At 45.5% G+C, this 16,868-nt stretch overlaps 1 protein-coding gene across 1 annotated transcript in view; it reads left to right on the top strand.

The window, feature by feature from the left end:
* sptbn5 (spectrin, beta, non-erythrocytic 5) overlaps positions 1-16,868 on the top strand; it is a 169,158-nt gene that overhangs the window by 82,976 nt on the left and 69,314 nt on the right. The window contains exons 35-39 of the mRNA XM_080202967.1: positions 1,379-1,528; positions 6,212-6,316; positions 7,231-7,422; positions 14,062-14,217; positions 16,220-16,411. Coding sequence (XP_080059093.1) covers positions 1,379-1,528; positions 6,212-6,316; positions 7,231-7,422; positions 14,062-14,217; positions 16,220-16,411 — 795 coding nt within the window. The remainder of the gene's footprint in view (positions 1-1,378; positions 1,529-6,211; positions 6,317-7,230; positions 7,423-14,061; positions 14,218-16,219; positions 16,412-16,868) is intronic.

A 16,868-nucleotide genomic window follows, 5' to 3' on the forward strand; every position in this document is an offset into this window, starting at 1 on the left:
CCTTTCTCTCCCCTTTGCATATCTCCCCTCTTCTTTCTTCTTTTCATCTCCCTTTATCCTTCAACCTCTCACTCCATTTTGTTCCTTCTCTCTCCTTGTCACCTCACAACCATTCTCATTGCACATTTTGTTTCTCTCTGAATCCCAATTAGCATTTCCCAAATCTCTCATACCCTTCTCTTATCCCTATCCCATTCTTATTCCCTCTCTTATCCTTCCTCTCTGCTCTCATCTCCCTGTCTCCCAGCCATCCTTTCTCTCATTTCCTCTCCCTCGGCTCCCTCTCTCAGATCCTCCGTACTCTTAACCTCCCTTCCCATTTTCCCTCTATTATCCCCCCCCCCAACACCCATTCCCATTTCCGATCTCCACCTAACCCATCCCTCTCACTGATCTCCCCCTCTCACCAATCTTCTCCTGCCTCTCACCCATACCCCCACTCACCCATTCTGCCTTCACCCAGCCCTCTTTTCCTGTCTCATCCTCCCTTTTAATCGTGTTTCATACCCTCCTTTCCCTCCCCTCCTTTCCCTTCCCTTCCCTTCCCTCCCCTCCTTTCCCTTCCCTTCCCTCCCCTCCTTTCCCTTCCCTTCCCTCCCCTCCCCTCCCCTCCTTTCCCTTCCCTTCCCTTCCCTCCCCTCCTTTCCCTTCCCTTCCCTTCCCTCCCCTCCTTTCCCTTCCCTTCCCTCCCCTCCTTTCCCTTCCCTTCCCTCCCCTCCCCTCCCCTCCTTTCCCTTCCCTTCCCTTCCCTCCCCTCCTTTCCCTTCCCTTCCCTTCCCTCCCCTCCTTTCCCTTCCCTTCCCTCCCCTCCCCTCCTTTCCCTTCCCTTCCCTTCCCTCCCCTCCTTTCCCTTCCCTTCCCTCCCCTCCCCTCCTTTCCCTTCCCTTCCCTCCCCTCCCCTCCTTTCCCTTCCCTTCCCTCCCCTCCCCTCCTTTCCCTTCCCTTCCCTTCCCTCCCCTCCTTTCCCTTCCCTTCCCTCCCCTCCTTTCCTTTCCCTTCCCTCCCCTCCTTTCCCTTCCCTTCCCTCCTTTCCCTCCCCTCCCCTCCCTTCCCTTCCCTCCCCTCCTTTCCCTTCCCTTCCCTCCCCTCCCCTCCTTTCCCTTCCCTTCCCTTCCCTTCCCTCCCCTCCCCTCCTTTCCCTTCCCTCCCCTCCTTTCCCTTCCCTTCCCTCCCCTCCTTTGCCTTCCCTCCCCTCCCCTCCCCTCCTTTCCCTTCCCTTCCCTTCCCTCCCCTCCTTTCCCTTCCCTTCCCTCCCCTCCTTTCCCTTCCCTTCCCTTCCCTTCCCTCCCCTCCTTTCCCTTCCCTTTCCTTTCCCTTCTCTCCTTTCCCCTTTCTAGCAGCTATCCATAGGCCTGAACCAAATTGTCCTGTTTTCTAGATCAGAGATAAAGTCCGTGCTCTGCAGGATGAGAGAGCGAGCTTGTACCGTCACTGGGAATTGAAGAAGAACTGGTTGGAGAAGATGTTATTGCAGCAGCTTTTCTACAGAGACAGCAGCCAAATGGAAAAGATCATGAACTCTCAGGAGGTAGGTGTGGTAAGGAGAGGAGAAACAGGAGGTGGGATTTTTCCCTAAACATTATGAGTGATGCTTCTTACATACATCCTTCTTAGCAATTCAATCCAGATGGGATACCAGGAATTATGCACAAAGGCTTTGGCATCAAAGTCACAAATCCAGCAGGCATGTTGTACTAACACAGAGTGGGGTTGGGAGCTCCAGAACAGGTGTTGTTGGAGTCAGGCTTTTTTTTATTTTTAAAATTGCATCCCATGCTGTCTAATTCCAGAATTAATGGACTTGAGGAGTGGGAAGGGGGATGAGATTCCAAACCACTCCCAACTGGCAGGATTGAGAAGTGGGAAGAGGTGAGATTCATAGAATCCAACAGTGCAGAAGGAAGCCATTCGGCCCATCTAGTCTGCACCGACCACAAGGCCCTATCCCCATTGACCGATGCATTTACCCTAACTAGTCCCACTGATACTAAGGGATAATTTAGCGTGGTCAATCCACCTAACCTGCACATCTTTGAGAAGGAAACCCATGCAGACAAAGGGAGAACCCACTCCCAGCTGGCAAGATCCAGGATTGAGGAGTGAGAGAGAGTTGGGCAACAAACCCACTCCCAGAAAGTTTGGGGTAGGGGAGTAGTTGACAACTTAATGGAGGTGGGACTATTAGATCCAATTTACCTGCTTCACCTTCCTCTCCACACCCCTGATCCTTCTGAATCCCCTTACTCCCCCAGCCTTTCAGTCTCTCTCACTGATATATCCAATCTATCACCCAAAACTCCTGTCAACCCTCCAACCCTTTGATGTATTCTCTACCCCCCCGCCACCTCCTAACCCCACCAGCCGATCATTCCAATCATCCACATAATGGCTGCCGATTAAGATCAGTAAGAATCTCACAAAGCCAGGTTAAAGTCCAACATTTGGTATAAAATCAATCTGTTGGACTTTAACCTGACGTTGTGAGATTTCTTGCTGTGCTTACCCCAGTCTAATGCCGGCATCTCCACATCATGATTAAGACCAGAGCAGAGCTCACTTCCCACTGACCCCATCCACTAATTGGTTGCCAAACTGTCCACAGAGTCATTAAAACCCCAAACCCTGTGAAAATCACACTCCGTGGGAGGTGAGGTTGTGACTTACAGTCAGACCCTGCCTTCCAATTCCCACCTCCAGCAGGAAAATCCACCATTAGTTTCCCTTCTTGAGAGGCTAGAAGCCTTGTTTACAACCTTGTTTATCTTATAGTGCCATCTGAGTCTGAACACGCTCTCATTTATATTGCAGCATTGTCTCTGAGCGTGCACAGTTGCTGGTTTATCTTAGTGCTGTCTCGTGTGAGTGTGAACACACTCATTTATATGACAGCAGTGTCTCTGTGTGACTGTGAAGACTCTCCTGATAACATCACTGTCATATTCAGGTTGCATTCACATAGTCACAGGTTTGACTGCACTGCTGTCGGCAGTGTCACTATCTGCCCTGGAAAACTAAAATATTGGTGAGCTGATGTTTACGCTCCTGCACAACTGGGGAATACTCCGCCTCAAGTGGTTTTTGTCATCTTGCAGATTTGGCTGCAATTGTTTGTAGGTTTAGATAGGAGCGAAAAAGAATTTTTGTTGAGCTGTTAAACCCTGAGTAAGTAAGGTGAGAATACATTCAAACAAGTCCCTGAGGTTTGCCCGGACAGGGTTTAGTCTGAATACCTCCCACAAAAAAAGTACAAGGAGAAAATTTCCACTGAATTGAACAACCACCTCTACAGTTAATGAGCACATTCATTTGTCAGAGAGGACTGCAGAGTGGTGACAGCTTGTTGGCTGCATTTGGAGGTCAGAAATAGTGCACATTTAATATGGGTTAATGGAGCCTGTGAGGCATTTCATATGCAAGTGCATGAAGGATTTAGGAAGTAAAAGCTTTAAGGCAGGCTACGTAATCCAGCAGCTCAACTACAGTTCCGTGTGGTCATTGAGACAGGGTGTCTGAATCAAGTGTCGCATCACTACCATGTTTTGCCAGAAAGACCCTTTCAAAGTTTTGATTGCTCAGCTTTTGAGTTTTTTTTGCATTCCTGACGAAATAGGAGGAGGGAGCCAATTTTCTCAGAGCTTGCTGTCGTTCACATTTTTTAAAGAAGGAAAGCCTGCCTCAAGAAGAAAAGGTTTGATCCAGCAGACTCTCGTAGGGATAGCAGCATGTACCCAGAAGCAGCCAGGCTCCCAGGAATCGAGATGCTGCTCAGATGCTCTCTGGCTCGTGCAGTGGTCTTATGCTCTTTAACTAACTCCCTGGTTTTTCTTTCTCGTGACGGCCTGTACTGGACTTGGTCTCCTTTGATAGTTCATGGTTAAATAAGTGAATCCGATGCTCCAGGATGCTGCTGCATCAATGCTTTGCCTCATTCGGTGAATCTCTTTTCCTGCTCAACAATCCTCGCAGACTTCATGGCTGAAAAGTTGGACACTGAGAGATTAAAAATGTTGAGTCGGGAACATGGGAAAAGAGTCCAGCGTTTCACGGTATGTAAAAAGCTTTGGCCAGCTCCTGCAGGAACACCATTGCCCTCACGCTCGGTTTCAATGTTGACCTCAGCACCTGCAGCAGAAGCAGCCACTCCTGCTCGTCGTGTCTCAAGAATGGACATCACCTTGGCTTCCACCTTGCCAGCATCGACAGCACCCCATCTCTCCGCCTTCGATGCGACACCCTCTGCCCAGAGCACGCATCCAAGGTCATCATGTGCGGATGCTACTGAAGGGACAACCCCTGCAGAGCCCAACTCTCCTACACACCCCCTGGTGAGTTCTGAATCTGGGGGGGCAGCATTCTGTCAGAGCTGCAAACCTGGAGTTTCCAAGAAGGAGAGGACTGTAGCGGTACACCAGATTGCATCATCATCTCTCCCTTTGCTGTCCCCTTCTGCAACAAAGGTCATTCAGAAAGCTGACAGTGGATGGTTGCAGCCAAGGGTTTCAAAACCACTTTGGGTGCCTGTTGACCAGCCCTGCCACATTGTGCCAGCACATCGGGTCAGCAGACTGCAAGTCACTTTGGCTGCTGCACAGAACATGCCAAGACATCACGTTGCCTCATTGACTGTCACCCCACGGTCCCCAGTGCACACCACAAGCCACCAAAGCTCCATTCATAACTCACCTGGACACTCTCGATCGAACAGCCCTACGCGAGCATTGGGTGTGATTCCCACTGCCGCTCCACCAGCTCACTTTTCTCAAACAGTGCTTGTGTTACAGGGACACCCAGAGCTCAACGAGACTAGTCAGCCAGACAAGGTCTCCGGCTGTACTCTAAATTGTATCTTCAATTCCTCCCTCATCAATGGCTGCGGCCCCATGATCTCCATCAGCCTAACTCCAGCTCGGGCTAAGGACCAGTTTCCTGAGGGTGACACTGAGACCAGGGCAGGTACAAGGACTAGTTGCTCATCTCAGAACATTGCTGCACTTTCTGAAGCCAAGCCTCAACTTGTAGAGAAGGTGGAAAACCTCCCCATGAGGTGCACTTGTGGCAGCAAAGATCATCGCTGGATGACGGAAAGTAACCCACTAGGCATCGGTTTTCACTCTGGGTACAAGGAGACTAACTGTAGCACTTCCAGTGTGCTGCAGGTATCCTGCGGGAAATCAATGAGCTTATTTCTAAAGGTTAGACCACATTTACAGGGAGATATTTTAAATGTAAATCCCCACAAGCACATCAACTAAAGCAATTTACTTATAGTGTAGATTATCCATAGTTAATGGCACTGGCAATGAATACTTTCCACTGGGGTCAAAAGATGCACTGAAGAAATTAGTATTTTTATTTCCTGTGTTCCTTCAACTTTTTAGAACTGTGTGCTCAAGATTATGATGGGTGTCAGTGCAGGTGATTTCAAGAACTCGATGCCAGCTCAATGCACAGTGAAGGACAAGTACAGCGCAGGTTGGATACAGTGTAAAGCTCCGATGGCACAGTGGTTAACACTGTTGCCTCACTGTGCCAGGGACCCACATTCGATTCCCAGCTTGGGTTACTGTTGTGGAGTCTGCACGTTCTCTTCATGTCTGTGTGGGTTTCCTCTGGGTGCTCTGGTTTCCTCCAAAAGATGTGCTGGTTACTGCATTGGCCATGCTAAGTTCTCCTTCAGTGTACCTGAACAGATAACGGAGTATGGCAATAAGGGGATTTTCACAGAAACATCATTGCAGTATTAAAGTAAGCCTACTTGTGACTAATAAATAAACTTTTTAAACTATCCATCACACTCCTCGGGCAGGTTAAACACAGATTAGATGGAGCGTAAAGCTTCCTCTACAATGTTCCATCAAACACTCTTGGGACAGATACAGCACAGGCTAGGTACAGGATAAAGCTCCCCCTACAATATGCCTCAGCTCAATTCTTTGAATGGTATCTATCACCTTTCCCTTTTCGCAAACCATCCTCTTTGTGTACTGTGTGGAAAAAGCAGTGCATTTCTGTAGCACATTTGAGTCCAGTGGGGTAAGTTGTCAGGCACAGGGCTAAAACGTCTCTAAAACTATCTGACTGTGTTTGAACATGAAACAATTTGCGAGTCATCATCGATGGCAAGCGAGGATAACTGGAATTGATAAGCAAATACACAGAGTGAAGTGTGCAGAAAGACAGTGAGTGTTCATTGACTGCAATTTTATTTCAGGTTTACCTAAGGTCTAGTGAACTGGGGACATCCGTGGACACTGTGGATTCTCTCATCAAACGGCATGAAGCCTTTGAGAAATTGCTGACGACTCAGGAGGAAAAGGTAAATCAGGTCATGTCCAAATCAAACAAGATTAAATTGAATGGAGGGGTTGAAAAGGCACTACAAGAATCTGGAAAGATTGTGAGTTTATGTAACTAGAACTATCCACTCACATGGAATGGAAGTTCTGTCATAAACTGGTGTGGCCCAATCACCTGTTTTTTGTTATAACTTTGTACGTTTCTAACTCTGTGAATGGTCATGATTAACTTAACAGGGATTGAGCAGCATTTAACTCTCTTTGGGTAGGCTGAGCTGTGTTTAACTCGTTCAGAAAGGGTTAGTCTGTGTTTAACATTCTCAAAATGTGTCAGGCTGTGTTTAACATGTTCAGGATATGTCAGGTTGTATTTAACATGTTGAGGGTACATCACGCTATGTTTAACATATTTAGGATACGTTGGGTTGTATTTAACATGTTTAGGGTACATCAGGCTGTGTTTAACATGTTAAGGATGTATTGAGCTTTGTTTAACATGTTCAGGGTGGTGGAGGCTGTGTTTAACTCTCACAGGATGGACCAGATAGTCTTTAATTCTCTCAGGTTAGCTGGGTTGTATTTAGCTCACTGACTTTAGTGTTGTCAGCATACATGTAAATGTTAATGCTATGTTTTAAGATGATGTCATTGAGGGCAGCTTGTAGATGACAAATAGGATGGGAATGGTACACTAGAGGTAATAGTGTGGGAGCAGGAAGAGAAGTCTTTGCAACTGATGTCCTACATTGTATCAGAGGTTCAAGAAGGCACCTCATCACCACCTTCCCAGGGCAACCAGGATGGGCATTCAATGGTGGCTTTTCCAGTCATGCCCAAGAATGAATAAGAAAGAACTTCGTTATTCATGTGTATGTTGACAGCCCAAAGTCTGTCTGCTGCTCCAGTCAGTGAGTACTGTATTTTTTTGTTGCAGGTGATATCTCTGCAAGAACAGGCAGGTAAGCTGAAAGAAGAAAGTTTAAAACGTGATGATGCCAGCCGCATCCAGCAGAAGCTCAGCACTATCCTGGAGAGGAGGAACCGTATTAAGGAGCTGTCGCAGAGCCGCAAGGGCGACCTGAGCACTGCCCGTCTCTTGGCCCAGTTCAACCAGGACCTGACTGAGGTACGGTACTCCTGTGCACCTAGATGTCCATCAGGCTCTCACTGACAACAGATTACATAGCTGTGGCTTATGGCAACACTCCCATCTCTTAGTCATGAGGTTCCCAGGTTTAAGTCCACTCCAAAGACTTGAGAACAAAAATCATGTTTACAGTGCAATACTGAGAGTGCTGCACTGTTGGAGATGCTGTCTTTTAGATGAGCCCTTAAACTGAGACTACATCTGCCCTGTCAGGTAAACGCCATGGCACTATTTCAAAGAAGACCTGGAGATTTCTCCCTGGTGTCCTGGTCAATATTTATCCTTCAAATAACATCACTGAAACAGATTGTCTGGTCATTATCACGTTGCTGTTTGTGGAAGCTTGCTGTGTGTGAACTGGCTCTCGTATTTCCTACGTTACAACTGTGACTACATTTCAAAAGTACTTCATTGGTTGTAAAATAGTCTGAGTCATTGTAGCGCTATATAAATGCAAATTTTTCTTTATTCTTTTAAAATGTGAACAAACAGTCCAACATTTCCACATTGAGTGGACAGACACAAAACCCCAGTCGGATTTAGACACGTGTATTTTGCTCCATTAGCCGGACAGGTCAGGCAGTGTTTACGGAGCAGAATATCTGCCAAACTCGCAAATATATTTTCATTTTTACAGCACCATTCACAACCTTAGGATATCCCAAAGCACTTTATAACCAATTTTTCTAGCTTTCCCTTAAATGCATCTCCACTATTTGCCTCCAAGATTCCCTGTGGCAGTAAGTTCCACATTCCTAACCACTCATTGGTTAAAGAAGTTTCTCCTGAATTCCCTTTCAGATTTATTGGTCTATCTTATGTTATGACCATGCCCACAGATGGAAATATTCACTCTCTGTTTTTTCTATTAAACCTTTTCATGATCTTAAAGATCTCTGTGAGGACACACCTAAATCTTCTCATTTCAAGAGAAAAGTATCTCAGGATGTTCACTCTTTCCTGATGGATGTAACCACTCAGTTAACAGAGGTTATCACTGCATTGCAGCAGAGAATCTTCACTGTGTGGCCCTCATCGTGAGTCAAGACAACTGATTGAGAACAGATGTGGCTGCTGGAGCAGGCAGCAACTTCGACTGAGCTCATTCTGGCAGCAAGTGGCAGGAGACGGTAATACCTCCAGAATGAGATCATGGCTCAGAGCGGAACAAAGGATTATTGCAGGCTGTCTGAATGTTCCACGCAGTGGCAGAGCCTTAGGGATTAGGAGGCAGGCATCTGTGAGAAAGTTCAAGTACCTCACTTTCACATTTGCAGAGAGAAGTTGTTATCTCAAACCTAATCTAAAGTTAGGAAGTGTTGTAGGAGTTAGCTCGGACTGAGCACGTTCAGTCAGTATTGAAACACTGGTGTGAAATGAGAAGAGGTAGAAGGGCACAGATAGGACACAGGCTTTGAGCTGACACACAGTTTGGGTGGGAATTTCTGGTCTTGTGGCAATCGTGACTGGAAAAATCATCGGACCTTTGCATCATCCTGTCCCACCTGCTACGATTCCCGTGGCAGATGGAACAGGAAAATTCCACCCAGTATCTTTGCATTTAAGGGAAATGGTTGATGGAGGAGAAAGTTAGAATTGTATGTGTTATTTGTGGATTAACAGGAATATTTGCTGTGCTGTACTTGTCTGATAGAAAGAACAGATGGTTTAATGGGAACAGCGCAGCAGGGGTTTCCTGTTCCTGGTACAGCCACAAACTTAATGCATTATTAACCCCTAGGAATGATTTTAATAATTCATGATCTCGTTGAATGTCGAGACAGACTCGATGGGGCAAATGGCCTCCTTCTATTTCCTACATCTTATGGTCTAATAGCACTGAGCGTGAGGTGGCCTGGAGCCATTGAACTACTGCTGGGCCCTAATCAGAGCAGCCTGGTCTCAGCACAGCCCTTTTCCCTGCCTCCAAATCTTCATTGTCAAAACTCAGAATAGCAATGTACAGTTACAAACACAGACTCCACTCTCTCCATCACTGATAAACAAACCCAACTCTCCCATCACAGAAACATAGATACAACTCCCCAGAATTTCACAGAAACACGGCGCAAAACCCTGTGCCCTTCCCTGTAGTGGGTTTGGTGGCAGGGACCATGCCCCCCGCAACCCCTGTTCCCTTCCCCTTCCCTCCCACCTCCGCTCTGTGGCCATGGATAACCTTCCTGACCCCACACAATTGAAATCCTTAATTAAGCAATTAATTCTCTGTCAAATGCAGCCTTGTTGTCAAGGGCAGTCACTCGCCTCACCTTTTGATTTCAGCTCATTTGGCTATGTTTAGGCAAAAGCTATAATGAAATCAGGAGCTGCATGGCTCTGGTAGAACCCAAACTGAGCATCAGTCAACAGATTATTGCTGCATAGTACTGCTTGATAGCACTGTTGATGGCCCATTCCATCACTTTACTGATGATTGATTGAAAGTAGATTGATGGAAAGTAGATTGATGGAGCAGTATTTGGCCAGATTGGATTTGTCCTGTTTTTGTGTACATGAGATACCTGGGCAATTTTCCACACTGTTGGGTAGATGCCGGTGTTGTAACTGTATGGGAACAGCTGAGACAGGGGTCCAGCAAGTTCTGGAGCACAAGTCTTCAGTACTATTGCTGGAATGTTATCAGGACCCATAGCCTTTGCAGTGTCCAATGCCTTAAGCCATTTTTTGATACTATGTTAAGTGAATTGAATAAACTGAAGGTTGACATCCATGATGCTGGGGACCTCCAGAGGAGGCCAAGATGGGTCACCTACTCAGCACTTCTGACGAAAGGTGGTTGAAAATGCTTCAGCCTTGCCTTTTGCACTGATGTGTTGGGTTCTCCCATTATTAAGGATGCAGATATTTGTGGAGCTTTCTCCTCCAGTGAGTTGTTTAATTGTTCAACCCCATTCAAGAATGGATTTGGAGGACTGCTTAGCTCTGATCTATTGGTTGTGGGATTGCTTAGCTCTGTTGATCAAATGCCATTTTTACGGATTGACATGCATGTAGTTTCACCAGGTCAACGCATAATATTTAGATTTGCATGGTGCTATTCCTCATGATTTCCCTCTCTGTCTCTCTCTTCTCACCCTTCCTTCTCTCCCTCACTTCCACCTCCGCTCTCAGCCTCTCTCCACTTCCTCCCACTTTCTCCCTCCTGCTCCTCCCTCCCTTCTTCCCTTCAATAGATCTCTCCTTCAACTCCATCCCTCCCTCTCACCCTTCCTTTCTTCACTCACTCCTTTCTCTCCCTTCTTCCCACTATCTCCCACCTCTCTCCAACCCATGTGGCTACTGAATGTATTTATGACCGTGTGCCTCTTCCTAATTCTAATATATACATAAGTATAGCTAGAAAATGTATTTACATTTGATTTCCGAGGTTTCCTGATGCTCTTGGGAGGTCATTAGAGGTTCCGTGGCTCAAAAGGTTTGGGAAACCCTGTCCAAGTTCCAGAAGGCAGGAAGAATGCAGTACAGTAGCAGGAGGCTTGACTCTGATCCCAGTAATGGAACAGGAGAACTTTTTCCATTCTCTAACAGCATCAGCAACATTTTCAGTTGCAAACAAAAGCACAGACTGTGTCTCGGTTTGCACAGGTCTGGATCCAGCACTCAATCTTTCCATTCAAGCAGCGATCAGATGGCAAGCCTCAGCGCTTAGAAATGTTGTCAGCTAGCCTCAGCTGGCAGTACTCACAACTTTGAGCAGGAAGGTCATGGGTCCAGGTCTCATTCATGAGATAAAGCATACAATCTAGGCAGAGACATCCAACCAGCTACCGCGGAGGTGTTCGAGATGTTGAATTCCCTGATGTGCTTTGCACAAAATGTCACTGTGTTGCTCGGAGAAGACAGAATTTCCAAGTGTCCCATTCAGTGTTCGTTCCTGGATCAACCCCAAGGAAAACGTATTAACTGGCCATTAATCACTGGTTGGTTGTGCGACTTCGCTGAGCACATGTTGGCTGCATTGTTAGGGGGGCAGCGCGGAGGGAGCGCCGCGCTGGGGGACAGTCACACTGAGGGGCTGTACTGTCAGAATGTCAGTACTGAGGGTGCGCTTTACTTGGTAAGGGTAGTACTGAGGGAGCAATGCACTGTCAGATGCAATATTAAGGGAGCACTGGACTATGGAAGGTGCAGTAGTGAAAGAGCAGTGGTGCAATGCTGAGGGAATGCTGCAATGTGGGAGGGGCAGTACTGCGAGGGTACAGCACTGTGGGTGGGCCAATACTGAGGGAGCACAGCATTGTTGAAGGTACAATATTGAGGGAGCACTGCAGTATGGGAGGGGCAGTAACGAGGAAGCACTGCACTGTTGGATTTGCAATCCTAAGAGATTGCTGCACTATGTAGGGGTAGCACTGCACTATTGAATGTGCTATACTGAAGATTGCTGCACTATGGGAGGAACAGTACTGAAGAAGAACTACACTAAGTGGCCATATTGAGGGAGTGTTGCATCGAGGGGCTGGACTGACGGAACACTTTTCCTTATAAATGTTTGGCAAACAATCATCGTCTGTTGAAATTCTCTCATTTATATGTACTACTGTGGTCAGTGATACTCTAAAGTTCTCCCTCCCGTTGCTCCTGCATCCTCATTGTTTTGCATTCTCTTCCGCTATATTCTGCGTTAAATTCCATTAGAAACAGGGATGGGGCACAAGATAGTGAAGTGGGTTCATGGACAGCAAATAGTGCCCCAGCCTGAGTTCCAGGATTTGGCCAAGAATTCCAGGCTGCACAATTACTTTTCATTATTGGGAAACTCGAGTGAAGTGCTGAGCCCAAAAGTGCAGACCATCAGTGAGCTTGGGAAGTGTGGTAAATAAGGAAATAGTAATGCTGTGAAGCAGAGCTTGGGTTTCAATTTGTAGGACGAGGGGACAGTGAGGCTTACCCCAGGGAGGAGACCCACCAGAGCTAAAACCTCAGCAGCCTTCACTTTGTAATGCAAACAGTGCACTGAGTTCATAGAATCCCTGCAGTGAGCAAGGAGGCCATTTGGACCATCAGGCCTGCATTGACTCTCCAACAGAGCATCCCACCAAGGCCCTTATCCCCATAACCCCTTGTATTTACCCCACTAATTCCTCTAACCTACACATCTTGAGACACTAAGGGGCATTTTAGCATGGCCAATCCACTTAACCTGCACATCTTTGGACTGAGAGGAAGCTGGAGCACCCAGAGGAAAACCACACAGACATGGGGAGAATGTGTAAATTCCACACAGACAGTCACACAAGGCTGGAATCAATCCCAGGTCCCTGGTGCTGTGAGGCAGCCGTGCTAACCACTATGCTATTGTGCCACCCAAAAATTCTAGGACACCTAGGCTCTTTATGAAAGCAAAGACAGCGAACAGAGTGGAACTGAAACCGTGGGTGCTTAGAGACAGGTCGGTGCTGTTGGACAGTACAAGAATTGGACCCGAGACCTTGCTGTCATTGGCACACCGTTTAAACATTTGAGCTAATTCCACCTGATTATCATTGGAAACAAAGGACTTCCATTATGTTGTGCCTTTCACAACCTCCCAAAATCACTTCATAACCAATGAAGTACTTTTATGCTGACACTTTTGGGTCGGAAGTATATGAGGCAATTGGCACACAGGAAGATCTCACAATCAGCAAGAGAATAATAGCCAGATCATTGCTTTTAATTATATTGGTTAAGGGATAAATTTTGGCTGGACATAAATAAAACTCCCTGTTTTTCTTGGAATTATGCTACAGAATTCTCTGCATCCACCTGCCTTTACTTTTCTGCTCCTGAAATCTGCATCCACGTGTATTGTCACCTTCAAACTTAACTATTCCAATACTGTCCTTTTGGCCTCTCAATCTCCATCCTCCATAATCTTCAGATCATCCTAACTCGCACTCAGTCCATTCGCCCATTTATCACCTGTTGACCTAACTTGACACCTGACTTGGCAAAGCTCCAATCTTATTGTCCATTTTCAAGTCTCCCTATTGCCTCACCCTCCCAATCTCTGTAATCTCCACAGCCCCACAAACCTCGCAGGTAGCTGAGCCTCTGCAGCATCTCTGGTTTTAATTACTCCACCACTGATGGTTATGCCTTCAGCTGCTGAGGCCCTAAGCACTTGAATTCCCCTGCTAAAGCTCTTCACTTTCCTTCTTTATCAGACTCCTTAAATTTACCTCTCTGACCCAGCTTTTAGTCACCTGCCTCAGTATCTCCTCTATCTCAGTGTCAATATTTGACCGATTACAGTCTTGTGAAGCACCTTGATCTGTTTTTCCTAGAATATATTGATGATGTTGATAGATGATGTTGATGATGTAATTTGGATGTTCTGTATTGGTGGATAAATCAAAAGCAAGAGACAATGTCATCCAGCTAAACGTGGGATACAGAAAAGGGATGTTCAGAAGAAAAACTGCTGGTGCTTCAATGATAGCATTGAAAAATGTGCTGGATAATGACTAAAAACAGAATATGAGAAGGACAAATCGGGAAGGGAGGAATGTATAAAATCAGCCTGGAGAACTCCGGTAAATGTGGGGGAAGGTCCAGGTGGCTTCCTGTTGCTCCTACCTATCCTTTCAGTTTGTGTAATGTTCCTCTTCCTAGGAGGAGAGCTGGATCAGCGAGAGAATGAAGAAGTTAAAAGACAATTCCTCTGCAGACATTAGTGACCTGCAGGGCAAGCTGAAGCTTCTGCAGAAACACCAAGCATTTGAGGCTGAGATCTTGGCCCATCAGGCTATTATTACCAGTGTTACTGGGGTAAGTATTACCTTCATTTCTCTGTTATATGTGAGATACTAATTATCCCCATTACAGTGAAATTACAGTGAAATCCACTTGGTGAGTTGTTGGTGTTCAACAGACTGTCAATGTGACGCTCTCACCCTGTTTCTGTTCAGCCCGTGTGACACTGGATTGAGTCTTGGCCCAATCTCAAGTCATGTTGAAATTGTTTCGTACTTGGCTCTGATACAGGGGAGCAGCCCATCAGAGAAATATGATCTGAAGTAACTTTTTCTCAAAGGATACCTTAAATAGTGTGTGCATCGTCCAGGCTTTCTCCTTCTTTTGTGCTTATCAGGAAAACATTGCACTTTCTGTGTCATGCTGTATTTGTATATTTCTCTGTACTTCCTGTGTAAAACATTGTTTTTTACATGTTGTGGAGTACTTCCTGTTTTGCATCATACCTCTGTATTGACCACAGCACACTCACCTCTCAGTCAGAAGGTCATGACTCCACTCCAGAGACCTGGACACAAAATGCACTTGCATAGGTGCTGTCTTTCTAGTGAGATGTTAAAATGAGGCCATAGCCTCTAAAGTGGATGTAAAAGATTCCATGGCATTATTGGAGGAAGAACGGGGGTAGTTCAATCAGAATTTCAAGGGGTTCCAACCTGTTATCAATTGGTCACAACAAACCTTGTCCCACAACAGAGATCTAGACAGTAATTTACAGTTCCAAACAGATCATCTATCACTTGTTGGGTTACTGGACTAAGTTCCTTACATTATCTTCTCTTTCTTGTTCAGCTTCTTTAGCAAGGCAGATATTAGGTTCCTGCCAGCATTGATGTCCACTCATGCAAGCATGTTTTCTAACTCTGTATCTGTACTTCTCCAAAATACTCATCATTTGATTCAATAATAAGGCTAAATTTGTTTGTCCCCGCAAGCTTAAATCTGTTTTTCACTCAGCAAGTTTATACATCTTGTGTTCATATATACAAAGACACATCTGGTCTTATCCAACATCTTGATTCATACGTTTTTCTGCCTCTCTTAGGTCTGCACCACAGTTTACCCTTTGTTACATTTATTAACCTAGTTCATTGATCCTTTACAGATTATAGCAATTACTGATGTACATTGTTCAACTACTCTTCAATTGCAAACATTTCCCAACCTATTTGCACAGAAAGGTCTGTTCAAACATGCAGTTTACATTTTGCATTTGTTCAAACTGTTGCATTTTTAAAACTATTTGGGTTACTGCACCTTTAAAATGTACTTGATTACTGCATTATCAAAGAGATTCCAATCCTCACCACAGTATTTGGGTAAAGGAATGTTAAACCATTTTTAACAAATCAATCCTTGACAATCTTACAGTTTTCCATGGTTACCTAGACGAATTTTTATCAGATAAAAATCAATTATCTGATATTTATCACATTGCTGCTGTGGGAACTTGTGTACAAATTTGCTACCTTACAACAATTCAAAAGTGTGTAATTGTCTGTAAAAGACTAAACGCAGGTCTTTTTTGGACCCGATATCTCTTGTGACTTCCTGTATTCCCAGTACTCAGTGTGACACAGTGGGCAGGATTTTATGGCCTCGCTCATCCCGATACTGTAAAATCCCACCCATAGTTCACCCCTTGCCTGCTCTGATTCCTGTGGCGAGCGGATGGTAAAATTCTGGCCAGTACTTCCTAAGTTGCTGGTATATCCTGGGCATTATGTCCCTCCTGGATTAAAGTAAAATGCTGAGGTTGCTGGAAATCTGACATAATAACAGGAAATGATGAAAAAACTCAGCAGGTCTGATTACATCGGTGGAGAGAGAAACGGACTTAACGTTTCGAGTCCATAAGAAGTGATATGGAATTGAAACGTGAACTCTGTCCTCTCTCCACAGATGCTGCCAGACATGTGGAATTTTTCCAGCATTTTCTGTTCTAATGTCCCTCCTGGAGTTGTCTTGTTTTGAGAAAGTCCATCTCACTGTGCCCCTTGAATTTATACCAATACAGACAGGTGAGCTGCTGTTGTCTGGACACCACCCCAAATCCAGCGAGATCCGTCGAAATATGAGGATACTCCTCGAACATTGGGAGCAGCTGAAATTAGCAGCAGCTGCACATGGAAAAATGTTGGAGGGCAACCGGGATTTCTTGGAATTCCTGCAGAAAGTCGAACAGGTTGAGGCATGGATCAGGGAAAAGGTAGGAATAGTGTTGGGGAATTTTCTGTACTTGGTACTCCATGACCTTTGGTGGAATTTGCAAGCTTACTGAGCAATGAGAATTGGGCACTGTGATTTTTAGGTGGAAGTGGGGATTAGTTACACAAGACAATAGCTTTTTTGTGATTACACCTATCTTGGAGCATCACTTTAACTGGGCAAGTTATGATCTGATAATGTGCCCTCCCACCTTGATTCTGGGTAAATTATGCACCTATTAAATAAGCATTTGGTGTTTGCTGTGTATTTCTTACCTTTTGCCAATTCTCTACTTTTATATTAACTTGTGCTTTTATCGTGGACTCCGTGTCTGGGTAATTAGACGGTTAAAGTTCTTATTGTGGTTCAATTATTTATAGCTGACCTTATATACCAAGGCTATTTGAGACAGTCAACAGGAACAATAACAGTGACTAAAATTACAAAATTGCAGTAAG

This window comes from Carcharhinus amblyrhynchos, chromosome 14 (genome assembly GCF_965287045.1).
Source record: "Carcharhinus amblyrhynchos chromosome 14, sCarAmb.v2.hapA, whole genome shotgun sequence".
Classification (NCBI taxonomy): Eukaryota; Metazoa; Chordata; class Chondrichthyes; order Carcharhiniformes; family Carcharhinidae; genus Carcharhinus; species Carcharhinus amblyrhynchos.